This window comes from Sitodiplosis mosellana, unplaced genomic scaffold (genome assembly GCF_009176505.1).
Source record: "Sitodiplosis mosellana isolate CC-2019 unplaced genomic scaffold, AAFC_SMos_1.0 Smas_scaffold_6197, whole genome shotgun sequence".
NCBI lineage: Eukaryota > Metazoa > Arthropoda > Insecta > Diptera > Cecidomyiidae > Sitodiplosis > Sitodiplosis mosellana.
Genome location: NW_022601438.1, coordinates 131073 through 157140, shown reverse-complemented (window position 1 = coordinate 157140; position 26068 = coordinate 131073). Strand labels below are relative to the sequence as shown.

Sequence of the window (26068 nt, the reverse complement as noted above, 5' to 3'; positions counted from 1 at the left end):
GTGTGTGTGTGTGTGTGTGTGTGTGTGTGTGTGTGTGTGTGTGTGTGAACAGAACAGAATGGGTCACAGCGTCCAATTATGAATATAGATAAAATATCGAATAGCGTCAATTGTAATAAAGTTTTGATTTTTTCCGAAAATTTAAACTTGAATCGCCCGCGTTCATTCATTTCGATTTGTTTTTCACACAGACGAAATCAGCATAGCATGGAAATCGGAATAAAACGTATGACATCCCATCATATACACACGCACACACACCCAGATACAAAATGACACGCAAAAGTTTCGACTGTTTTGCGATTCATTCATTTTTTTGTCTACATTGTTTGGAGCGATGATGCTTGTTCTTGTGCATTTAGTGGAATGGAGACGTTCCATAAGCTAGTTTAAATATTGGACACGGGACAATATGCGATGAAGGAAGAATGTGCTTTCACTTTGGCATGACCGAAAGCATAAATATCCATTTGACATATAAGATTGGCAAAACAACCGCAACAACAACCGCAATAACAACAATAGAAATGTGGGTTCATTGTTGATAGCCAGAGCTTATCTCAACGCTTCGGTCCGATTCAGTACGGGATGAAATTTGGTTCAGAATAAAAGCACAAGAATCAATTAAATTGTTATTTATGATCTTATCAAATATCCAGAATTTGAGTGGCTTATTGTATGTGTGTACCCTCGTTGATGATACGTTATGCAAACACAGCAAATCAAAATCCACCCTCGAGTTGTGAACATTGACAAAAAGCTATTCATTGCCTTGGGCATTTAGTGTGTATAGGAATGTAAATGACTGAAGTGCACAGATCGAAAATGGCATTTTCTAACTTTTCTTCCATTTATTTCGATTCATTTTTTTCTTCTTCTTCGGTTGTTCGTTCATTCGTTCTTTATCTTGCGTTAGAGCAATGATTGTTCGAAAATGAAATAATTTATTCACGAAGTGAAAAGGGGAGTGAAGGCATTTTATTTGACTACGATCGTCTTTGTTTGTTCATCGGGGACGACGACGACGGCGACGACAAAAATGAAAGCTGTGAATAAAACTTTTCGCCGATATCAGCAAACCGATAATTTTTTTTCGGCTCCTACTGGTTCGTCCTCATGCAACCAACAACAACAATAATAACAACAGTAACAACAACGGCGGAAGAAGAAAAAAAAATCACTGACACAAAATGACTTGCAAACGTTGCTGAATAATGGTTGTGCTTTCGCACTTTGTGCGCCAACTTTTCTTGCGTGTGTTTCTCTTTTTCTCGTTCTTGCTTTTCGTTTTGTTTATGATTGTTTTTGTTTCTGGATATTTGATTAAAATCGCTGTGTAAAAATGAATGTGAACAGAGAGAGAGACCGAGAGTTTTTGAATGTTGATTTGTAACTTTGTTTCTTTATGTGTTTCTTTTCACGTTTGCCGCTCCAAATGTATGTCTTTGAGCGGCATTCGCTTTGCATTGACACTAGGCAATTCTGCAACGGAATGAATTGTATGCGTATGCATAGGAGAAGAGGCAAAGAGAAACCTGTACTGCGATAACGAATGTCATCTTTTGTTGGGAGAAAAACTGTAAAGTTGAACAAAAAAAAACCCAGCCAATATTTCCGACAGAGAAATGAGGAAAAACGGAAATTTGTCTTTGCCAATCAGATCGAGCGCGCACCTCTTTCGATTCAGTTGATTTCAGCTTCGCTTGCGTTCATTCGCGAAATATTTCCACGAAATGCAGTAGCAACATTGTATATGTTTGTATGTGGTTGAAACGATATCAGCACTTACGCTAAAATAAGTACGCCAGAGATGCAAATTCATATTTGCTGTTGTTTATACCCATCACTGATTGAGAATATTCATCGAAACGGAAAGCGGAAAAGTTGATAAATAAATAAAATGCACTTGCATTGATAAACGAAAGAATAATAATGCTCTACATAAGAGATGCTTTAAAGTTAGTGCAAATATTTTATTGATTGCCTATATCAATCAATTATTGAAATAGTTCAATGCTTGGCAATCGGATGCGATAAGGAAGTTAGTTGACGTGCCGTAGCATAAAACCAATTATTTATATATTTGCCGTTGTCGTCGTCTAGAAATCTTTGTCACATTCAAATTGGAATGGTATGCAACATAGCAACCGTCTAGTTCCACAACGACTAAGAAATGAGTTCTAGTGATGATTAGGTGCAGGCATGATCGTGCGAATGCAAGTTGTTTCGAAATGTACACACACACAAACACACACAAACACACACATGGTGTTCAATGCCATTGCGAGACGTAGAAACATATTTAAACATGGCAAAGCGATTCGTTTGAACATGCAAACATAAATCCCTGTATCCTTACACCTGATATGGATTCACTGGCTAAAAGGATTGCCTTCAAATGTGCGCGCATATTTCTCCATGTCGATTGGACTTGAAAAGCTGTCTACCTTCGACAGACAGTGGTTTGTTCTGTTCATTTACATTTTGTTCAAATTCATTTGTATACTAGCCGAATCAATGCCGTTCAACTAATGCGTACACAATAAACAATGGCCAGCTTTTTCAATAAACAAAATTCCGCGTACAACATTCTGTTCACTGGGTGTGTGTATGTACTCGCAACGCATACTTGCACGTCACTCGTTCTCGCTATGTCATGCACACATAATCACACTCATTCTCCAAAAATTCCAAATCGATACTACCGTGAATGATAATAGAAATGCATGTGTTCGCATTCACATCAAACTATTTATTGAGGGGTACGCTTATTATCCAGTCACTTTGATCGGTGGTACATTGTACGAGAAAAGCGCTCTCTGCAATATTGCAAATGTATCGACATTACACAGATGCGTTGCATCATTGCTTTTGTGTAATGAGCACAAACAATAGAAATTGATATGCTCATCATCAATTGGGTGTGTGTGTGTGCAGAATCTAACGCTGCTTCAATAAGAATGGCAAAAGGATTGGCGCCCAAACTTTGCTAAGCACAAAACTTTACCGTGTTTTAACTCTCACCAACTCTTTCTCACTCTCCCTCCCTCTCTATCTCTCATCCACTCACGTCCACTCTCTGTGCTGCCGGCTCGGGTTTGGTTCTACATTTGACAGTTGGTCTCGCTGTTTGTGAGTTTTGTTCGCAAATTTTGCGTTTTCCATTAGCTATTGTTGTTATTATCATTGTTATTTTAATGTTATTCAAATGTGCTGCTTTGTTATCGCAACGTAATATACCGTTTTGGTTTCCATTGTGTTATTATTCGGTGTTAGAGTGCGTCTATCTCTGACACTACTACCACACCATCGTCGTTGTGCCGTTGCACCGCCACCGCTAACGTCAACGCCACCATTGTGTCCCATCCCCTAGGCTCTGGAAGCTTTGTTTGCATTGTAGGTTATTTACCGTTTTGCGATTTGTTTATGCGCACGTTTGCAATTCAATGTGTGCAGTGCACAATCATTGCGAATTTCAGATATATTTGATACAACGCTCAATTTTGTTTCCATTTGACGAGAGCGAAAAACGAGAGCGAACGATAGAGGGAGGAGACTACATACACTTGCAGCCGACCGACTGTTCGGCAAAATGTTTACTTTTCTTAACTATTTGATAATGTGTGTTTTGGCAAAACAGGCATTGAATGCGTGAACGTGATATGTGAAAAGTGGCGTACAGCGAATGGCAACCTGATCGTGACAATGAGATAATGGCCGAATTAATTCAATGCACTAAACTATTATGAAACTGAAGCTTATGCAGCAGTTCATAATCAAGCATCCAATCACATTTGCTTCATTTAATTCTTTTTGTGATTCAAGTGTATTTTTTTTTCTTCTTCTGGCAATCTTGGGGCGTACGTTTTGTTCGATGCAACATTTATTCGTTTCAAATCTATGACATTTTTTCTGTGTTTGCTTTGGTTTCGTTCTGGTCGAACCATGGTAAGCGATATTTTAACCTAACTGCATACCTACTGGTTGTTGGTCTTACATGAAAGCATAGCACTCTATAATGTCCATTCTTATAATTGGATGAAAATGAATTCTCGCGTTGTTTGAATATGGAGCACATTTCTGCGTGAAAAATCGCCTATGAAAAAGGGAATAGCTTAAAAAGGGAAATCAGAAAAGTTTTTCTTCTTCAGGCTACTGCTGCTGTTTGGGCAGCAACCGTTCCTCCGAACGTAAAGCAACGCCGATTGGGAATATAAAAGTGAATGACGTGAATGCGGTAATAGTCGTGAAGTATGGCTTGCCCAAGCCAACATAAATCAGTAAGAAATGGATTTTTCATACTTGCGTAACGAAAATACCTTACTGCTATTTCGTTCGTTCGTTCGTTTCTTTTTATTTGTTTTCACAGTGCGTTGCCACTGCGAAATAAAGCAGCATGAACCCTGAATAAAATGCGCCCAGAACTTGATTGTGCGAAAGGCAAGAGAGACAGAGATAGAGAGTGAGAAAAGAAATAGACTTTGAAAGTCGAAGTTTTTTTTATTGCTTTTGACACCGAAAAATGGTTAAAATGTTTTATAGGAGCTCGCTCATGAGCAACGCTCAATGGCAACCCGGCATGTAACCAAATATGCCTATTTCATCATTCCTTCCGACTATATTCAACTTCCATGTGACTTTCATACATATTTATGTAATTACATAAGTCGATTCACGCAACTTAAAATTCATCTAAAATTTCAATATTTCTCTCTTTTCTTTCAAATTCTCACCAAAATCCGTATTATTTCGGAATATTTCAACATTCACCTTGAAAATTATGTTCTGGAAGTGGGTTTTGGTGGATCTTCAGGATGGATCAGACTGGGTTTGACAATGCCCTGGTCCATCCTGAGGATCCACTTCCAGAATCAGGCGCGGTTTTGGACAATCCTGGGGATCCACCAAAACCCACTTCCAGAATTTTTAGATTCAAAAAATTCTAAAAAATTCGAGTTTATGTATAAAAAGAAGCAATATCTATAGTTTACACATAAAATGGTTTTGTTTCCAGCTATTTAGTAAAATCTTCGGCATTTGAGTTTGCGTGAAACCCCTAGAGTCGATCCACTTTCATATCGCATCTTTTGTTTGGCTTGTTTTCTCTTTAATATGGATGTGGGTGTATGAGAGCGTGTGTGAAAAGAGACTATTACATCATTTTCCGCTGGTTTTTGCGTGTATATGTATTTCCCATGATAAAACTCAATGCAAATGTAATCATCTAAAGGTACCGATGAAATGTTGCCATTAAATCAAAGAAAATGTGCAAAATGTGCAAAGCGGATGAGTGATCGGTGGTGTTGCAGCAGCAGCAGTAGTAGCAATAACAGCAGCTGATGTGTGAAAACCCAAAGAGAAATGCTTCACTCAAGAGATCTATTTAGCAATAAATTAAATATTAACCTACAAATCCGCACATAATACAGTATGCGGGCTGCAAAGAGTGGTTTGAAAGTGTTTTTGTTGCCATTAAGTGCACCAACCGCATTTTCTGATATTTGATCGCCATTTCGATGCATTGAATACAGCTGTAAAAAGATGTGCTGCGAAACTCGCTAGTTTTTGCCTTCTCACAACCACACACAACACACACGCAAACAGCTGAACTGTATTTGCCGAAAACCATGGCAATTATCGCTCAAAACAATTTGCAAATATGAATTTATGAAGGACAAAAATAAGCTTTTATTACATACCACCGAAAACAGTAATTATATTTTATTTATTGCAACTGGATTTGTTTGTAGGAAATCCGAAAAGTTTTTTGTCTCACTTTCTCTCTTACTCGTTCGCTGCCATTCGGTGTTTGAGTGTGTAGTATTTGGATTTAGCATTTGCCATTTTTCGCTTTTACTTCTTTTGCATGGGCAAAAAGCAAACAAAACATAAAATGCTTGCTCATTCATTGTCAAAAACCAGAGCTAAGCGCATTCCTAGATCTGCAAAGTGAATGGAAACGAATGGATTGTGGCCAACAGGAATTGGGGTGCAAATCGAAATATTGCCAAAGGGCGATATATGCGCTCACACTCGAATACATGCTGAGACCAAGAGAAACAAGAGCAGAAAGACAGAGAGCGGCACAACGAAGCGAATTGCATGCGAACAAGTGAAAATGTGACTGGAAGCGAACAGCGAACATGAAACGGCAATATAGTGAAAATTGTAGTCATTTTTCAACACAAAAACCACTTGTGTTAATTTCTTTCTCTTCTTTTCCGCTTTTACGCTTGTTTGTTTGATTATTATTATTGTTGGTTATATAAACACGAATCTTTAGTTCTTGCACACAAGGCGAAATAAGAAAAGCACAATTGGTGGAACTGCTGCTGTTGTTGTCGTTGCCGTCGCCTCTCCTACTGCTATCCCGAATGAATTGTGCACTGTTGAGCGGTTGTAGCAGAAGAAGCACCACGACCAGCCATTCATTCTCAGTGAATGTGCATTTGGATGTGCGATTGCGATTGCGATTGGGTATGTTTTTCTTATTCATGCTCATACCATGAGGTTTGTGTGATAAAAACCAATAGACAAAACCATTAGAGAGAAAGAAAATGAGTTGGAATGAAATAAGCCGAAGAGAAAAACGACAAAATGTGTGTGTGTGTGTGAGAGAGAGAGAGAGAGAGAGAGAGAGAGAGAAAGAAAGAGAGAGTGTGAGTGTGAGTGAGAGTTCTACATTATCAAAGCGACAGAACGATGAATTGAAGCGGAGAAAGGGCGTACAACGTCTTCTTAAAAGCTTTTCGAACTAAGCGGTAATTTATTGTTTTTCAAGATTTCTTATGCGCTTACGCTTATGTCTCTGCGCGGTGGCCTGGCGTGGCGGATCTCGGTTAAATAGTTGAATGGTGGTTTTTACTATAGTATCAACTCGATCCTAGTCTCTCTCTCTCTCTCTCTCCCATTCAAAATGCTTCTTAACCGTTTTCTGCTCAATTTTTCCTCCGGTTTGATGTTTTTCCCCATATATGCAATTCAGACAACAGCGGCACCATCACTAAATTATCTTTTTGTCTTTGTACACGGCACGGTAAACATTTGTGCTGCAAAGTTTTATGTAAATGATACTTAAGTGGCTCAAATTTCTTGGTAAATGTAAGCGATTGTTTTGACATTATCATCGCATCAAAATACAATAAAAACATCACGAACTCCAAGGTTCGGGGCTAAATAGTAACGTCAACAACAGTAACAACAACAACAACAAACAAACAATTATAAACCAAAAATAGAAAAAAAAATAGTTACACAGATTAGATATTCAGCACAATGGTCCTTAATGACTGGCAAGTTGATGTATATAAAATTCTAATTTTATCTCTTTGGTAAAACGGAAAAAGTTTGCTTTTGCTCGAAGGATTCCATTATACATCGCTATCAAGACGAACAAGATAGAAGAAATGAGAGAGAAAGAGCATTTTGCTAGGGGAAACTATCATTTTTTTATCGAAAAAATTCATAAATTTCGGTGTGTTTTAGGAGATATTCACTCCTATTCACTCGAGGGGATAGCATTACACTAACAATAACATTATGTGCAAAATGAAGTTCGTTCAAATCGTGATTACAGGCGTGAATGCGCTCATTTTGCAAACGCACTTGTTAACTTCACGAAAAACAAAATATTTATTTTCTAATACGGGCTCAAGAAAGCATTTTGTTGTCTTGCGTGCCATCGGCACATTCGTACAATTTGATTTAGCAGAATCGAAACATTTTTTTATTTCAAAAATCAAATATTATTGTTTCATCCAAGATCGCTTAATAAACGAAGAAAAACTACACGCAGCCCTCTAGGCGAGGGACACTCAAAACAGTTATCGTACACATATTGAGCGGGCACTATCGACGCGTTCATTTGTGTGAGTGCGATTGTGTAAACGACAATGTTCGTGTTCAATATGTGTACGATGACAGCTTTGAGCATTCCACGCGTAGAGGCGTCTTACGTCAAACCTTTCCCATATACGATATAATATTTGTATACGAAGAAAGCGACCTTGTTTCATCACACAACATGACAATTTTTGACACTGTATTGGATACACTCACACAGACGAAAAAACCTTTGAATCAAACAAAGAAATACGTCTAAAATATGAGGTTAGTAGGTTTCCATCCAATATTCCCATATAATGACAGGAATCCTACTAAACAACACACATACGCATGTACAGTCATTGGCGCATACACAAACGTTATAGATGAGTTGACGTTTGTGTATGCGCCAATGACTGTACATGCGTATGTGTGTTGTTTAGTAGGATTCCTGTCATTATATGGGAATATTGGATGGAAACCTACTAACGTCATATTTTAGACATATTTCTTTGTTTGATTCAAAGGTTTTTTTCATGTGTGCATCAATACAGTTCCAATGCGTTGCCGTCAAAATGTGTGGCGTTGTTGGTTTGACGTTTGATGATCGAGACTATCCCGGTGTATTCACTATTATCTAGAGAATATCCACTCATATCCACTCATATTCACAGATATTCGGTGTTTCTTATTTTGACAGTTCAGCCGTTCTCACCAGCCGCCATCTTGGATTTTTTCTTATCTAAATTTATTCACGTATATTTAAAATATTTTCGAAAATTCTATGAGAAAATATCTATAATATTCAAAAATATTCACAAAAATTCACTGTTTTTAAATTCGAATGAAGCCCCAAGGCATTTTGCTATCGTAAAAATATCACATTGTATACTACTATTTCGTTATTTTTATTGCGGTTCTCACTTGGGTAAAAGACACTTTTTCATTGTCGTTGGCTTGGATTGGTCGGTGAAAGCGCGCGAACACGGCAAACGACAGAAATACGGATAATTTAGTAGTCAATTAAAACTCACGGCAATTGTTGAAAAATCAGAGAACTTTATTCCGCGTACATGACACCAACGTTGGCATGCATAATAACGACACAGCGAACGAATCGTTTTGCCTTTGAATTCGATTGCTGAGCTTTGCTCGTGTATCACTTGCTTAATTATCATTCTGGCTTTGCGGTGAAAAATGCTATCAAAATATTGTGTTTGAGTCGTGAGAGACTTTACAGTGACAGAGAATGAAGATGAAGATGAAGATGATGAAGGAAAACAGCTCGGCATTCGCAACGAGCAAACTAAATTATGGGCGGAAATGCATGATATCTACTGAATCGTTCACCTTCACCGTAGGCGATTCATTCTGACATTGGCAATCGATGAGTACGTCGGTATAATTTTTCATCGTTTTTCCCCGTCACTTTTACATGATTTTCGGCAACATGCAATTTAATAGAATCTTTCCGCTTTATTCATTCACCCAAATTTGATTGATTACTTATAAACGAAGAATAGCATATTTTCTCATCAGAACATTTTAAATATCATTATAATTCGAGGAGGCGTTGCTATATGTGCTTCCCCCACGGCCATTTTGCCGATGAAGAGCACTGCTGTCGCTTCGAATTGGCGGGAGTAAGCATCAATTTTCGCTCAAGTTTTCGTTTAACATCGATAAATCAAATGAACGAAAAGTTGAAGCAAACATTGGCAATCGAAACCGAGCACACAAAAGTGACTCGTGCGTGTGTATGTCTCTGTGTGTTTTTTTTCTGGTTGTTGTTAATTTTGTGACAGCCAAGTGTAAATTGTGATAGATTGAGCCATTTTTGGATATGCCCTTGGCAAATCAACAACAACAAAAAACCCATTTCGAACAAAACTAAGTAATGCGGCGAGATTTTTGTTAATTTTTGTTGGGCGCTTTGAGCACAATGAAAACTGATACCGACGAATTTTCCAATAGACACGGACAAAAGCACATCCTTTTTCCATTTCTGCGTTCCAAAACAAAAAAGTCAATTCTAAAAAAAGCTACAAAGTAAGTAAATCAAAAAGAAGAATGAAAATGGGCTACAGAAGCCGTAGTGATTAGGAAAATTTAGGAGATTGAACAGGCAATGGCACGATAAGTCAAACAAGCGAAAACAGTTATACAGCTGCATTCATTTGTGTTCTGTTGATATTGTTCGTTGCCGTTGTAGTTGTTTTTCTTCTGTTTTCTCTGACTTTTTTCTCCATTGGATTTTATTTGGTAAAAAATTCACTCATCCACGAAATGGAACACGATTCCAATCCCACTAGCGTTTTTCAGATTATTTAATCAAAACGGGGAGAAATGAATTAAATTTCTAGAGCAAACATTTGTGTGCCGTTTCTTCATCTTGGTTTTTTTTCACTCGCTCGTTTGGTTTTTTATAACTGGGTTTATCCTTGCCGTTGATTCGTCGCAAAGCTTCTTCAAATTTCGGTTGTTTTTTTTCTCTCTCACTTTCTCTCTCTCTCTCTCTCTCTCTCTCTCTCTCTCTATCTATCTATCTCTGTTGTTTGGTGCGCCTTTTGTATGTGCAAACAGGCCTTTGTATGAAGGCAAAACGATCATGTGCAAGCAAAGCATGGAATGAATAGCGGGTTTGTAATTGCAAGCTTAGAAAATTGAAAATTCCCAACGGATTATAACATAGCTTAAGTACATTGGCAATCATTCTCTTAAACTGCTTCGAACAATGCGAATATATATATACTGTATGCATTAGACTGCTCCAAAAAAAAAGTTGGTCGAAGAAAAAAAGTGTCATCCAGTTTCGAAAAATATACCTCAAAAAAATAGGTTTGGTCCAAAAAAATCATATGGGTACCATATAAAAACCCATAGCAAGCCCCATATGAAATTTTTCATGACAGCGATTTCGGAAGCCATTTTAGATCGCAACATTTCGACCGATTCCATTATTCTAGCCAAATTTCGGCAAAAACTGATGATTGGGTTTTGTTTGGCTCGTCAATATCTACAACTTTTACCAAGACATCAGCTCTTGAAAAGGCATTCTGAGCCAGTTACAGTGTAAAATGACCGAAAAAATGGCAACTTTTCGGCATTTTTCACATTTTTTGCTCTACTAGCCAGAACCTGTACAAACATTTTGGTACTTGTCAGACTGCGATTTGGATGGAATTTGGCGACAATTGATTCACATATATAAGACAAATTTCAGGCCAAAATGAGCAAATCATAAACATGAGCTTCGGTTTGACAAGTATTTTCATAGTAAAATCCATGAAAAACGTATATTTTGTCGGGTACCTTAAAAAGTCAATTTCGAGAGTTTTTGTCTGGGTAGCCTCCCCATATTTTCGAGAAAAAATAACATTGCGCCAAGACACCATCCTAAAAAAGCCTATACTTAAGGATTTTTTGGACAAAAGTCGATGTTTTGGGAGTTGAAATCGAATATGCGGCCAGAAATATGTGAAAACATCACTCGATTTGGCCATGTAAGTACCCAAAATGTTCGTAAAGGACCATACTAGATGTTCAAAGGCAGAAAAGGTAGAAATCATTTGCTTTTACCTGTCAAACCGAAGCCCATGTTTGTGATTTGCTCATTTTGGCCTGAAATTTGTCTTATATGTGTGAATCAATTGTCGCCAACTTCCATCCAAATCGCAATCTGACAAGTTCCAAAATTTTTGTGCAGATTTTAGCTACACGACACAAGTCCAAAACCGAACAAAAGTCTACCACCTGGGTGGCCAGTAGAGCAAAAATTGCAAAAAATGCCGAAAATTTGCCATTTTTTCGGTCATTTTACACTGTAACTGGCCCAGAATGCCTTTTCAAGAGCTGATGTCTTGGTAAAAGTTGTAGATATTGACAAGCCAGACAAAACCCTATCAACAGTTCTTGCCAAAAGTTGGCTGGAATAATGGAATCGGTCGAAATGTTGCGATCTAAAATGGCTTCCGAAATCGCTGTCATGAAAAATTTCATATGGGGCTTGCTATGGGTTTTTATATGGTACCCATATGATTTTTTTGGACCAAACCTATTTTTTTGAGGTATATTTTTCGAAACTGGATGACACTTTTTTTCTTCGACCAACTTTTTTTTCTTGGAGCAGTCTAGTATGTATGCATTCACACAAAGCGCACACAATAAGATGTCGAAACAAAAGCGGCTCGGAAAAAAAAATTGTGTTCCATGCGGCGCTTGTGATTGCCGAACAACATCAGAAGCAGCCGAAGCAGTAGCCGAGCAGCGAAAAGAAAACTCCAAGCTTGCTGCCATGCATGTAACGGCATTTACCAACTAAATCAATATTTTTCTTTCTGTTGCGTGTTTGTTCGTCTTTTATCTCAATCATTATCATTGGCAGAGCGTGCGCTACAAAGTGAGCTCACACACTCACACAGAAGAATGAAAATAAAACAACAACGAAAAAAAAATCGGGTATATGAAGGAACGAAGAAGCGAGAGAAGTAAGCAATAAGTCGACCACAACAAACGCATGAGGGTTCTACAATATACTAATTACATATTTTGCCTGCCATACCATTTGTGTTTGACGGTGTGTGTGTGTGTGCATCTAACACCATTCAATATGTTTAACGACATATAATGTTTTGTTCTCGTGTTTATTAAACACTTTTTCGACGATCGCTTATCGTCGGTTCGTGTGTGTGTTTGGCGAGGAGCGCGCGAGCATATATATCATCCCGTTTCAGCATGAATAAAAACTAGATCCTTAATTCCGAACCGTTTATTCTGCCGAAAGTCAAAGCTGAGCTTGCAACGGTAACATTGAGCGGAGAGCACACTATATGCATTACATTGTCGGTTCTATCTTTTCAATTCATTGACTAAAGATAAATGCCGTTATAAATGAGATTTATACATACATACAAAATACTCGAACCAGTGGAAAATTAATCAGAAAGCAACAGCAATCGATTTAAATGCTACCCGTACTACCGACGCTGTTGATGAATGGATTCGCTGCGAAATAGCAAATATTTAAGTTGGATTATCGCTCCGCGGCTGAATACATTTGTGTTCCGAATTCAGTTGTCATCGCAAGCCGTGTTTGAAATTGACCAAACATCTTATCGACTATGTGTTGCCGGATGCGGTTACGAACGATGACAATACAAAAATCATGTTAACATTTCCCATCAAAATGTGGATTTTTACGGACACCAACGCCAAATCAGGCGGAAAATACTTGATTTCGATGAATGCATGTATAAAGTTCTGAATCGATGCTTAACAATCATTCCGGCATTTGATTTGTTGTGTGAATTGAATAAAAAAGGAGATGAGGAATCTCTGAATGGACGATGACAAAATCGTCATCAGCATCGCACCGGCATAAGTTCTATGCGGTATAAAATATGCAGAAATAAATAAAAAATATAAAATGCGTACCATTTTCCGCATTTCAATCACAATCAATAACGATAATGACAATCTCGGCGATCCTATCCATTCGAAATCTGCTTACACACACTCACAAATTCATCTGTCATTTACGATCAAATGAATGAAAATGTTGAAAATCATTCTTATGCCAGTATCAATTTTGGGCATTACATCAATCACTAAATTTGATGCTGCAGTGTTCCAAATTTATGCGTTCACCGGATTACATTTTTTTTTCTCTTTTGTTCAGTTTGTGTATATGTGTGTATAATAATTCACACTGAATTCAGTACAACACATTTTTCTACAGAGCGAGTGAGAGAATGAAAAAATAAGGAGCAATTTTTGTCGGATGGAAAAAAAGCGAACCAAATTACTGCTCATAATGTGTGAAACATTTACGTTAAGTGCGTAAGCAAGGAATGACGATTAAGAGTATGTAATGGCGTGAACGTTTCATCTCATCGCAACACCACGCACTCAACACGGTAAAGGTATCGGGAAAAAAAGCTACCACAAAATGGAAATTGCTGGCGAGAATGAGAGTATAGCAGTGAGTAATAAAATTTTGGTGTTTAAGCGATAGAGAAGAATGTGCTCGGAGAGAGAGAGAGAGAGAGAGAGAGAGAGAGAGAGAGAGAGAGCCAAAGCGCCATTTAATGGCATACCATTTTCATTCTAAGAGCTGTTGGATATATTTGGGATCAATATAGACAAAATGCCATATAAATATTGTAGAATACATCATGTCACACTGAAACATTCACTATTGACTGACACATTGAACGAAAGCGATGGAACGACTGTGGAAGTTACATTGATAGAAGCATTTGCAAAACCGCTAAGTAAAACAATGCACACATTGCGCACACTGCACATAAAATAATGATAAGAGACACATAGTCGACTGCATCAACGATTGACTAGTTGTTCGCTCAGTGGTCTCCATTCTCATTGAATTTTACAATATATATCGATAATATTGTTGAAATAATTTTGCCGATGCTTTTGCCCGATCGTACACACAATTACCAATCGTTTTTCTTTGTTTCTGCACTACCCACATCGCTCTCCTTCTATATATATTTCTCGTTTCGCGTATCCTGTATATTGGAAACGTATTAAACTTGTCTTTTTATATTGTAAGGGTGTCGGGCGGCTGGCACTGCATTCTGACTTCGATACTTCTCTCTCTCTCTCTCTCTCTCTCTCTCTCTCTCTCTCTCTCAATATTATTATCTTAAAGCATGTTCTTATGTCTCCATTCAACACTCTATTATTCGTAGTCCCATATCGTTTCCTCTTAATTTTCAATTTCTCTAATAAAATGTGTATGCTGTAGCATCGAGCGTTGCTGCTATTTTTATTCTCATCGTTCTTTCACTCTGGCTGATATTCTCACTCCTCTTCATTGTCGTTGCCCGATCGGTTGGAGATGCTTGAATTTGAGTTAAATTGTAATACAATTGTAAGCTGCCTAGCTGAGACGAAGGCTAAATAACTAACTAGTTCGAGTTGATAAAAGTGTGTTCCAGTGCTCAATGCACGACAATGACAGCGTCTGACTGCAAGTGAGTGGAAGGATTCGTCGTGTCGAGAAAATGAAACGGAAGAGAGATAAATAGAATTGGTGAGGGAGGTGGTTTAGGCGGAGAGAGAGAAAGCGGGTAACGCAGCGCCGTAGCCAGGCCGGCGCAATGGGTGCATTGCACCCTCCAAAAATTTCAAAGGTGCAACAAAATCGGGTGCAAAGTCGGGTGCAAAATCGGATTTCAAAGGTGCAACAAAAGAAATATTTCGATTTTGCACCCTCCAATTTTTTTTTCTGGCTACGGCGCTGGGGTAACGACACACAATTCACAATGCAAAATCAATTCAGTGTATCGAATAACAGATGAACAGGAGCATGCACAAGTACCCAAGTGTCGTCGAAACAAATAATGTGAATGTTTGAACGAGAGCAGAAAAAACAACGAAACTGTTTTCCACTCTTTGCCGCAAATCGATATACATGTGTGTATGTGTCGTGTGTGTGTGTGTTTTTTTTTCGTTATCTTCTTTCTGCATTGTTTTTACCCTTCTTTTTTAATCAATATTGAAGAGTTTATGCATGCGGTGTGTTGTTGCAAGAGAATTTCAACCGAATGGAATTCCGAAGCAAAATCTACAACCGAACAATGGTAACGTGTACGATTTCCAAAAGGAAAATATTATGCACGATAAAACCTGCCCCAGTGATTTCGTTGTTTATGTTTTAATTGGAATTTTTGCTCGGTTACAAACAAAGAAGAAGAAAAACTCACAATCACACATACAACGCCCGTTGCAACGATACGGAGAGAGAGAGAGATTATGTTAGTTCTGTGGGAAATATTTACATGCAAATTTATCTTAATTTGATTCTGTAACATTTCGAATGGATCGGGTGGTGGGTGAGTCGGTGGCTCTTGCAATTTTCGGTCGTATGTTGCTTGCCTGATTGCCTGGCCTGTCAGCCCGAACAAACGAAACACCAACGCAAATCGCTATAATAATCACAACCGAAGAACCGGATCGAAGTGTGGCTAGGGGTGTTTGCGAGAATGAAATGAAATGTTGTGAGTGTTGTAAAGGAATTTACTCGGTGTTCCTTCGTTGTTGTTTATATGCATATACTATTTCGAATGAACACATGAGAACAAACAATGGAAAATCGCCGGCAGCCAAAAGCAATTCCGCTTGGAAAACTTTGAAATGCTACCGCTATATTTGTTTATTTGCTTGTTTACTTGGTTTTCACTCGGTGCGTGTGTGTGTGTGTATTTATGTGTATTTGGTGCAAGTTGCACATTCCATTTGTTAGTTGCATCACATTGTCGACCGAATTTCAGCAACCGAACAATGTGCAAAGTAAAATAATTGCAAGAGTTTTTTTTTAATACATCGTTCTCGTTCGCTTCATTTCCACCATGCTGCACGGCGCGCGCGTGTATACCATTCCAACAATAACAACCGGAGAACATCATCTATGACACAAATTTATCAATCTACAATTTATTGCGATGGCATTTTCTCGCTATCTTTCGCTCAATCACGAAAATCCACTTCTTTTCGTTTGAGACTGTGAATATTATATATATATATATATATACACTTAATTTACATTAGGTTGCACTTACTTCTTTGGCTACGGGTTGGTATATTAGTGTGTATTGAATGTGTGAGTGTCAGGATCCGTGAGTGATGGCAAACAATCAAATCGATGGTGTTTATCTCATTATTACAGCTATTCGTATGTTCGTTGAACACAAAGACACGGCGCACAAAATGCAATTTATTCTAGTTTTTTCACATAACAGCCGCCGCTTTTTCTTGCTCCCTAATTTTCCTTATTCAAGCTGTTCTGTGGGCGATTCTTTACCGAAATGTTAGATAGGATCTATGCTACAACTCTCAAGTCAAATTAGGTAGTAGTATGTACCTTAGATATTCTTTTTTGCTCTACATTTTCATTTTCGATCAATTTAAAAGCCGATGGCTTCATTTTATAGCCTACGAAACGAGAAATAAATTGTCAATCGGGGTAAAAATACAGAAGAATTTTGTTTTTGTAGTGTTTCACATGATTTTATTGCACTAATACGGTTTTTTTTCTGTATGTATGTCAAGTTTACGAACCGAAAGAAAATTTAAAAGGAAACGGCACTTTTATTAAGACGGCAAATGTATATTCTTGCTTATTATATTTTGCTCTCCTTTTTCTATACAGTATTTTGAGTGGCACCCTTTACCGAAAAATAGAAAAAAAAAATATCGGACACGATTATTTATTATCGCCGAGTTCTGTTCTATTTGTGTTGCCAATATCAAGATTTCACTCGACGAAAAAACGAGACCAAAATGTAATTACGGTGTCCCAAAAATGCCCTGACTCATACATGCTTTTTGTCGTTCTCTATTGAATTATACATATTTCTTAACCGACCACCACGATAAAAAAAAAATGGAACACAAATTCGTGACCAAACGGAATCAGAACAGAAACAGACTTCTAACAGTTGTAACTTTTTCGAGAAGAAAAAAATTTGAGAAGGCGAATCACATTCGCCGCGAAGCGTTACCGTTTGTTTCAAGTGTTGTATGTGTGTCCTCCAAGTCACACGCTACTCAGGCAACTGAGTGTGCGATCGGTTTGTCGTTTGAATTTATTATAAAGCAGCATGTGGAAAATGTAGCAAAAAAAAAGAAGAGAGAGAGAGAAGCAGAAAATAAACAAACAGTGAATAACATCATGTTTGACGAACACATGAATAGACGAATGGGGTTGGTACACACATACGGCATTTGCCATAAGCTTAAGGGGAAATGCCGCAAGCTTTGAAGCTTTTCACATGGAAAATACTTAAGCAAATAGTGTGTTGGTTCGGCTCATTTTTTTTTTCAAATCATTGTTGTTGTTGCTACTGCTGCTGCTGTGCTTTAAGAAGCGGAAAGGGTTTTTGAGTACGATGAAAATTTATTCCGTTTGCGCTGCACGAGATCTCATTCAATATGTTGCATTGTTTACCAAACGAAAGCATGAATAGGCACGCATGCCCAGCACCACCGCATCACATGAATTGAATCAGCTTTTCTGGGATTCTGATATGCCCCTTCAACGCAAAGCTTTTCCATCGAGACAGATGTTAAAGACTCTACGTTGTAGCCCATGTATTCCACGTTGTATGGTCCATCCAAAATTCGGTTCGGTACATGCGGCAATTTTTGACTAACTGATTCTATGTACCCAAGGTTAGTGATGAACAAACTTCCTTTTAATAATGTTTGACTGGCGTTACATGCGCCCAATGATTTTGCCAATAGTATATTCAATTTTGAATGTGAAAATGCTCCGTTTCACACATACATGTACAAGCGTACAGGACACACACACACACACACCATTTTCAATTTGCTTTGTATGTGACATTAAAACGAATGTTCCATTGAATATTATACGTATCCTACTTTATTCAATACGATTTTTATTTACATAGTCGCTTGTAAGTTTATAGTTTTCCTTTTTCGAGATCGTTCAGCGATGGCCAATCGATGTTTCGCTTATCTAAAAATTCCTGCGAATTCATTTTGTCCAAATGGGCAATCTGCGAATTAGAAACCGTTCACAATCAATGTATTTTTTTTTTCAACATGGGGATATTTCGAAAACGATTGTATGAAAAAAAAAACGAAAGAAATTCGGTTGCACTTACATTATACCGAATATATTTGATGAGCAACTCGATGTGCTCATAATTGTCGCAATTGGATTCGAAAAACCGTTTCCACAGAGCGCTGGCCAATTGTTTGTCATCTGTTGTGAGCCCTTCGTCATATGCGACTATTGCATACTGAAATTGTTCGGATATTTCCTCGATTTGCTTTTTAATCAGTCGCATGCTGCCCGGTGCCAATGGTTTAGAACGTTCCAATGCGTCTGTCCACAATGCGGCCACAATTCCATTACGAATGATTTGGCCATTTTCCCGTTCGGCCATTGCGCGCACCATTAACATCCATACATGAATTTCGGTAATCAAAAACCACGAATTGAATGTGTTCGGCATTTGAAATTTGACAACAAAATCATTATGATTCAATTGATCGACTCCTTGTGCGTACAGCAACATCGATTTTCCTTCTAAAATCTGTTGATATAAACAATTTTTCTACGGTAAAAATGCGTATTGAATTCCAATTGGGTGGCTGTTATTACCGATTTCGACGTTTTCATATTGCCAAAAATCTTTTTCCACCATGGGTCCGATTTGGATCGTGCTGTTTGTGAAGAATACTGTCGATTTGTTATGGTTTCTATGTGACTGCATTTACTTGGTGCAATCGATTCAAGCTGTAGAGTTTTTGTCAAATGAGATAAACGGTTTCCATGGTGTGAATTGTGGACTTGCAGGTATTGCATTCGATGTACACTTCTTGCGACTTCACCTTTTAAGGTTATCTGTTCGGAAACATTAAATTAGTTGAATTGTTCAAACGAGATGAAAAAAAACACAATTAATTTACCTGCTGCAGTAAGACCCGCTTCAAAATGTTCATGCTTCAATGCGAATCGAATAAACTTTTTCAGTGGATCTCTTCTGTTTTTGTTTTCTCAAAATACAGGTTAATATACTACTAAAATACTTTCCTCTTTGATGAAATATTGTAAATATGAAACGATGCAGTTGACAGTTCCTACTGAGCTCAACTGAAATGTCAAACGAACAATCTGTCATCGAGGTCATCCAATGGGCATACAAATGTGAGGTTATGTTCACATGAAACGCTGAAAAAATCAGTTGAATGCGGAAAAATGATATGAAATCGTTTGAAAATCGTTTAAACAATTTCAAATGAAAATGCCAACCGCAATGAACTTTTGGTCTTTTTAATAAAATTTAATTAAAATACTCTATCCATTGAAAATATGGTCTGTTTTTAAACATTATATATCTATTCATAAGAATAACTTTTAGCTTATTTGATTATGACTTAAAAATAAAATGCTTAAACAAACGAGTTTGATAAAAATTATCCTTAGAAAGGATGCGAGCGATAAAATAAAAATCGAAATAAAATCATATTCGCTATGAATAATCTTAATTAGTTGCACTTTCTGGGTATCGACGTGCCTTTGGCTGTCTCGGAACACTGTTGACGAGATCAGACAACTGTTGTGCGCTGTACCCCGTCAATTGCTTCAAATCGCAGATGAATTTGTAGACAAATCGCTTGCCACTCACTTTCGAGATCATGTCACCATCGTAATAATAGCGCAAGGCACGTGATAATTTCTCATAGTTCATAGTTGGCTTATTTTTGCGATTTCCCCAAAGTGCTGCCACACGATCTGGTTCAACCAGCTTAAATTCACCCTGATTGCCATGCCACTGGATGATGTTGCGATGCTCTTTGTCAGTCAAAATCTCCAACAAAAATTGCCTAATGAAATTGAGAAATACTTTTAGTTCAATGCGCAGTGCGTTCATGGTTTTGTCAATTCTTACCACAACTGAATCTGGCCATTGTTTCCGGTACGATTTCCTTGATTCGATGGTGAAAGTGTTTCAACAATCGCTGAATCAATGGTGCCGATGGCTTTGGCTGGTTTTATCGTTTTACCGATGACTTTTGCATTCCGCTTGAAAATGGCATTCTTTTCGCGTACATTTTCAATACTAGTGACCTCTTCGTCGTCTTCGTTGGCCGATTTTGGGTCACCCGGAATGGCAATGAACTGACATTTACGCAACAATTCTAAGTGTGTCCAAAATTTATTGCCCGGATCGCGCGGAATTTTCTTTTGAAAATCATGCAACGACAATTCGCACAATTCCTTGCCCGTCATACGCCAATCATTCTCCTGCAAACGTAAGACAAATTGGTTGACAGCCCATTTCAACCAAATTTGCACATGATCCTCGGACCAATTTTTCGGATCGTCAGGAATATTTTGATGTTTTTTCACCACTAAAAACTTCTTGTCCACTACCCAATTCACAAATTCCTGATTCACCTCCTCGTCGTTATCGTTCAACGATTGCACGACTGCATTTCTATTCGATACTGCGATTGCTGTATTCAAATGGAGAAAAGTGATGTGTTTGAGCGAGAAAAAAAACATCAAATTTACAAACAGAAACAAAAATCAATTACCATCCGATGAATCATTGCTGTTTGCACCATGTTCAATGTCATTCATAACAATGTCTGAGTCGAGACCGACGCCTTGCTCATTTTTCATTGCGTTGACCACTTCTTCCGTTGGTTTTACGACATCGGCAATGTTGATTCGCTTGGGTCCATCCAAAATTTGTGCATTCACTTGCACCAAACCCTCACCTTTGACACATTGATCGACCAGCGTTTTGAATGGCTCGAGCATCTGAACATTTTGCAACCAAACATCATAGTCGGATAGATCTTTTTTGGTTTTCTCTTGTAGCAAAACTTTCAGCGTTTCAATGGGCAATTGAATGTCCATATAAACACATATGATTTCCGTTTCATCGGGATCACCTTCAAGTGGCTCGGAAAATATATGTCCCGCATCGAAATTCACATCAAAATTCACATCACCATTACCAAAATGAGCTTGCCATTCGTCGGTCGCTTCCATTTTTATTGTGTCGTTGAAATTCGGGTTCATTGTTGATGACAATAGTACGGAAACTATATACAAAACAACACAACATCAACAACACGGTTCGTCTATTTGATATGAGATTCACGCATAATACTGTTATTTACCTTTTATTGTAACCAAATGAAATGTGAATGATACGAAAGTGGTAGTGTAAGTGTACGGATATGAACAGCACAATGTATTTGCGGATATGCAACGAAAGAAGATAGCGAAAAATTGGCACCAGCAGATTAGGCAGCAACACACTTGATGAGTCGAGAGTTTGTTTTCTCCGTTCATTTGCTGCTCATAAACATCGTGCATTCTGACACATACTTTAGCATCATTTTTTAAGTACGACTGTCATTTTTTTGTACTGTTTTCGGTTTTTTGTGTACGATTCACTTTTTTATAACATTTGTATGAGCCGTGTGAGTGGCTGTTTACTAAGTTGTTCGGAATTGTTTTACTTTTTTTTAAAAATTATTTTGATTTCGTTCGAATTGTTGTGTTTTTATGAAGCAATGGATATATTGAAACCGCAATTACTGTGGATTGGCAAACGATGCTATCGCGTTAATTCAATAGCCAACGATAACGATTACGAACAACAAAAAACTGCAACAAATGAATACGTCGAAGATGGTTTGTGTATTTTTTTTACGATGTTTGATGAAATCATCAAACTCAATTGCATTTGATTTTTAGATTTGTACGGTGAGGAGAACGACGAAATGGAAGCTCAAGAAGAATTTGACGTTGTTGAAGTAGCACCAAATCGCTATAAAACTACATTTCATGTTCCACAGTAAGTGTGAATGCTTAAAAAAATCAACGAAAAATAGATTCGCAATCGAAATTCGCTGTTATTTTGAATGTAGAGCCTTTTATGGAGCGATCATTGGATCAAGAGGTGCGGTTAGAAAACGTATTGAGGGTGATACACGTACGGAAATCACAATTCCAAAGCACGGAACAACGGGTGATATCAGAATTTTGGGCACCAAACGGGAATCCGTTTGTATGGCACGAAGGCGTATCGAATCAATTGTAATCAATTCTAGGCGAAAGCAGCGGCCAACACATTTCACTTGTGTTCGAGTCATCGATACGACAATCAAGAACAATGTCATCAAATTTAAGGTGAAAATTCAAATCGATTGAATATTTTGATTGATTTTAATGATAAATTTTTTTCAATCCGTTTTCATCCGGTCAACGCACCAATATTGCTTTTTGTCATGTGATTGGGTTTTCAGGAGGAGATTTTGAAGAGCGGACCAACGCTAGGACTGCAAGAACACATGTTTATTGAACCGCACAAACTGCATATCACAATTGGAATCATGGTGCTAATGGATGATGTTGACAGAACGCGTGCCGTTGAACTGTTGAGGGAATGTCGTGAATCAATTGTTCTGTAAGTTTTTTTAAATCGGTGTCAGTGTATCTGTACCAATTTATCATAATACACTTTTACTGCAGGCCCATTAAAAGTGAGTGCAACGACACTAAATTTACTGTTCGTGGTGTTAATAGTTTCAACGATGATCCAAGTGCCGTGAAATATTTGTATGGAAAAATCGAATCGGATGCCCTACAGCGAATTGGCGATGGCATTCTCAATTGTTTTGTAGATTCAGGTGAAATTTCTTATTCAAATTGACAATCTCTTCAATGCCATAGAAAATTGATATTGCTTCACATTGATTGGATATTAGGTTTGGCAAAGCGTGAATATGATCGAGACACCGTTAAATTGCACATGACATTGATCAATGCAAATAATCGGAATGATTATGATGACGATGAGTCGAAATCGCAGAAATACCAAGCCAGAAATTTTGATGCACGCCACATTTTGGAAAAATATGCTGATTACGAATTTGGTTCACAACAATTCAACGAGATTCATTTGGCCATCATGCAGTCAAAAGATGCCGACGGTTTTTACAAATGCACAGCGAGCATTCAGTTTTGAGAAGCGTCCGCAATATGATTTTATTTAACGTTCACATGTGATGTCACTCTTTTTCTTCTTCAATGTGATTGAAAGACTTGAGAATTCAAATTTTTTTGTTAAATAAAATAAAAATATTGAAGTAAACTAGGTTCGTTCTCAAATTAACTTAAATCATGCTAAAACAGCTGATGTACAGCCAAAAGTATTGAAACTTGACAATAGATGGCGCAAGTATAATGTGCTCATTACAGATGTGACATTTGTTTGTTTATTTGCTTGCTTTGAATATTGAAATCGGGTGAAATCTGACAAAATCATCGGAACCGGCCGTTTTGTCAGAATTTAAAAGCACTGATTGGGAGATATTTGAGTTATTTCAGCTTTTTGCAGTGCTGATTTGTGATTTATCTCCGAATAAAATTGAGTTTTGAATTCGATGGCACTGAAAGGGCTATGGCAACTAACGAGGAAGATGTAATTATTGAAGTCACACCGGATGAATACAAAACACTGATTTTTGTTCCAAAGTAAATTTGATTCAAGTTGTGAATCAGCCATTGAATAAATTGTTTTTTTCTCTGACTTTAACTAGATCCACAATTCGAGTGTTATCAAGTGCAAAAGAGGCGCTTAAGAAACGTATCCAAGATGAAACTCAAACTACGATTACCTGTTCGAAAGTTAAATCAGATGGCACATCAAAGAGAGTTGAAGTGAAGGGAACCAATCATAAGGATGTTTATACGGCAAGACAGCAAATCAAATCATTTGGAAATGTTGGTCCAAAGCGCGAATTACCAACACATTTCACATGCGTTAAAATCACAGAAAAAACAATCAAAGAGAATTTCATGAAGTTCAAGGTTTTTATCATTGCAAAAAATATTTTGAAATCATTTTTAAACGATTTTATTTCTTTTTCCACAGGAAGATATTTTGAATAAATGCTCCATTATTCCAGATTTGCACGAGTCAATTTTCATGAGACCGGAAAAGTTGCACTTAACATTTGGCGTAATGTGTTTGGCAGAGGATGAAAATTGTCAGCGAGCAAAACTACTGCTGGCCGATTGCTTGGAGAAAATTGTCGAGTAAAATTACATCGAACGATCGATTCAGCTTTGTGTGCAGTTGATCGATTATTCAAAATAGTTGCTCAATTTATTTCCTCTTATTTGTCAGGCCCATCAAAACTGAGTATGGAAAAATCGAAATGAACATCCGCGGAGTGGAAATAATCAAAGGTCGTCCAAACAAAGCTAGAGTTGTTTATGCAAAAGTCGAATCGGAACCTCTGCAAAAGATCGCCAATGGAATCGCCAAATCATTTGTTGATGCAGGTTAATTAATAACTAAACAAAATCTTTGAGATTAATTACAAAAATAATTTTTCCACTTTTTTCGCATTAGGCTTAGCAAAGAAAGAAGATGACCGTGACATTGTCAAGTTGCACATGACTCTGTTGAATGTGAAATATTTGAAAAAGGCTAAAAATAAATCGTTTGATGCAAAACATATTTTGGAACAATATGCTGATTTTGTGTTTGGCTCACAAGAGGTAAACCACATCCATTTAGTACTTATGAGTCAAAAAGACGATGATGGTTTCTACAAATGTATAGCGAGGATTGAATTTTAATGCATTTAATGTGCAATCGAATTGTAAATAACTGCCGGGATAATTGTTTTCAAACAGACATTACTATGGGATATTTTTATTCATATGGATAAAAATATCGCATAAAAATAACAGATATTTGTCACGCGTTGTGTTCAACGTTCAACGCGTTCAATGTTCAGAGTCCAAAAATATCTAATATTTTTCGCACGTTGTGTTAAGCGAAACGCATTAATACACAATAGCGATTCTGCACACATAGAGTCGCTGTTTTTTCGTTATACTCTTCACACTTACGATGAGCTGCGGGGAGCATGCATGCACATGTTTCGCTCACTTCTTTCTTTGAACACTCTTCGTGTGTCAACACAATGCCTGTGTGTGTATCGCTTGTGCCATCATTTGTAAACGACGACAATGAGCTGGGTACGAAGAGTGTCGATCGAAAGAAAAGAGCAAAACATATATATGCATGCATGGCGCAGCTCATTGACGACGTTTACAAACGACGGCACAAGCGATACACACACAGGCTTTGTGTTGACACACGAAGAGTGTTCAAAGAAAGAAGTGAGCGAAACATGTGCATGCATGCTCCCCGCAGCTCATCGTAAGTGTGAAGAGTATAACGAAAAAACAGCGACTCTGTGTGTGCAGAATCGCTATTTTGTATTAATGCGTTTCGCTGAACACAACGCGCGAAAAATATCTGTTATTTTTATGTGATATATCTATCCCATATGAATAAAAATATCCCATAGTAATCTCTGTTTTCAAATAAGTACATGATGTAGCTGTTATTACTGATCGAAACGAATGCTTATATTTTTGCTAATAAATTGAATTTGTTGAATTGATATATGATGAATTTATTATTCAATTCGTCTGAAATTACGTGTATCAAACCAATTCACCATATATTCTACATCATTTGCTGGTTAGGTCTTTTGATTATGTTTTCTGTTTTCCATTCGATCGACAAACAATTCAAAATAGTGATATTGACGTCAAATGTGGATTGTAAAACAAAACCCGTTTACATAAATACCCGTATTGCCCATTTGGCAATGTTTCAAATGAGAATATATTTTC

General features: G+C 37.6%; 5 protein-coding genes across 7 annotated transcripts in view; 2 read left to right on the top strand and 3 right to left on the bottom strand.

Annotated features, from left to right (window-relative positions):
* The window catches only part of LOC129577474 (chondroitin sulfate N-acetylgalactosaminyltransferase 1), a 55474-nt gene extending 38084 nt beyond the window's left edge, over nt 1-17390 (bottom strand). Inside the window, exons 1-2 of the mRNA XM_055464571.1 lie at nt 17352-17390; nt 16410-16782 (exon numbers count right to left, since the gene is read on the bottom strand). The gene's annotated coding sequence lies outside the window, so the exon portion shown is untranslated. The remainder of the gene's footprint in view (nt 1-16409; nt 16783-17351) is intronic.
* Nucleotides 17391-18215: 825 nt separating this feature from the next.
* LOC129577471 (ubiquinol-cytochrome-c reductase complex assembly factor 1) lies at nt 18216-19462 on the bottom strand. The gene is made up of 4 exons (XM_055464569.1): nt 19294-19462; nt 18986-19228; nt 18483-18917; nt 18216-18374 (listed from the first exon to the last, which is right to left on the bottom strand). The coding sequence occupies exons 1-4, from the start codon at nt 19324-19326 to the stop codon at nt 18279-18281; spliced, it is 807 nt and encodes a 268-aa protein (XP_055320544.1). The 5' UTR covers nt 19327-19462; the 3' UTR covers nt 18216-18278.
* Nucleotides 19463-19641: 179 nt separating this feature from the next.
* LOC129577465 (DNA-binding protein Ets97D-like) lies at nt 19642-21755 on the bottom strand. The gene is made up of 4 exons (XM_055464561.1): nt 21520-21755; nt 20926-21441; nt 20277-20844; nt 19642-20211 (listed from the first exon to the last, which is right to left on the bottom strand). The coding sequence occupies exons 1-4, from the start codon at nt 21716-21718 to the stop codon at nt 19869-19871; spliced, it is 1626 nt and encodes a 541-aa protein (XP_055320536.1). The 5' UTR covers nt 21719-21755; the 3' UTR covers nt 19642-19868.
* On the top strand, nt 21649-23501 carry LOC129577466 (activating signal cointegrator 1 complex subunit 1-like). Of its 2 annotated transcripts, XM_055464563.1 has the most exons (7): nt 21649-21748; nt 21917-22039; nt 22103-22202; nt 22276-22537; nt 22654-22814; nt 22880-23037; nt 23116-23501. In XM_055464563.1, the coding sequence occupies exons 2-7, from the start codon at nt 21919-21921 to the stop codon at nt 23373-23375; spliced, it is 1062 nt and encodes a 353-aa protein (XP_055320538.1). In that variant the 5' UTR covers nt 21649-21748; nt 21917-21918; the 3' UTR covers nt 23376-23501. The 2 variants fall into 2 exon arrangements, with proteins under 2 accessions (XP_055320538.1, XP_055320537.1); XM_055464562.1 differs by lacking the exon at nt 21649-21748 and having other exon boundaries at nt 21817-22039.
* Nucleotides 23502-23625: 124 nt separating this feature from the next.
* LOC129577470 (activating signal cointegrator 1 complex subunit 1-like) lies at nt 23626-25996 on the top strand. 2 transcript variants are annotated; one of them, XM_055464567.1, is made up of 5 exons: nt 23626-23831; nt 23950-24220; nt 24285-24448; nt 24540-24697; nt 24768-25996. In XM_055464567.1, exons 1-5 carry the CDS (start codon nt 23794-23796, stop codon nt 24995-24997), a joined length of 861 nt encoding a protein of 286 aa, XP_055320542.1. In that variant the 5' UTR covers nt 23626-23793; the 3' UTR covers nt 24998-25996. The 2 variants fall into 2 exon arrangements, with proteins under 2 accessions (XP_055320542.1, XP_055320541.1); XM_055464566.1 differs by having other exon boundaries at nt 23626-23884.
* Nucleotides 25997-26068: the final 72 nt, after the last annotated feature.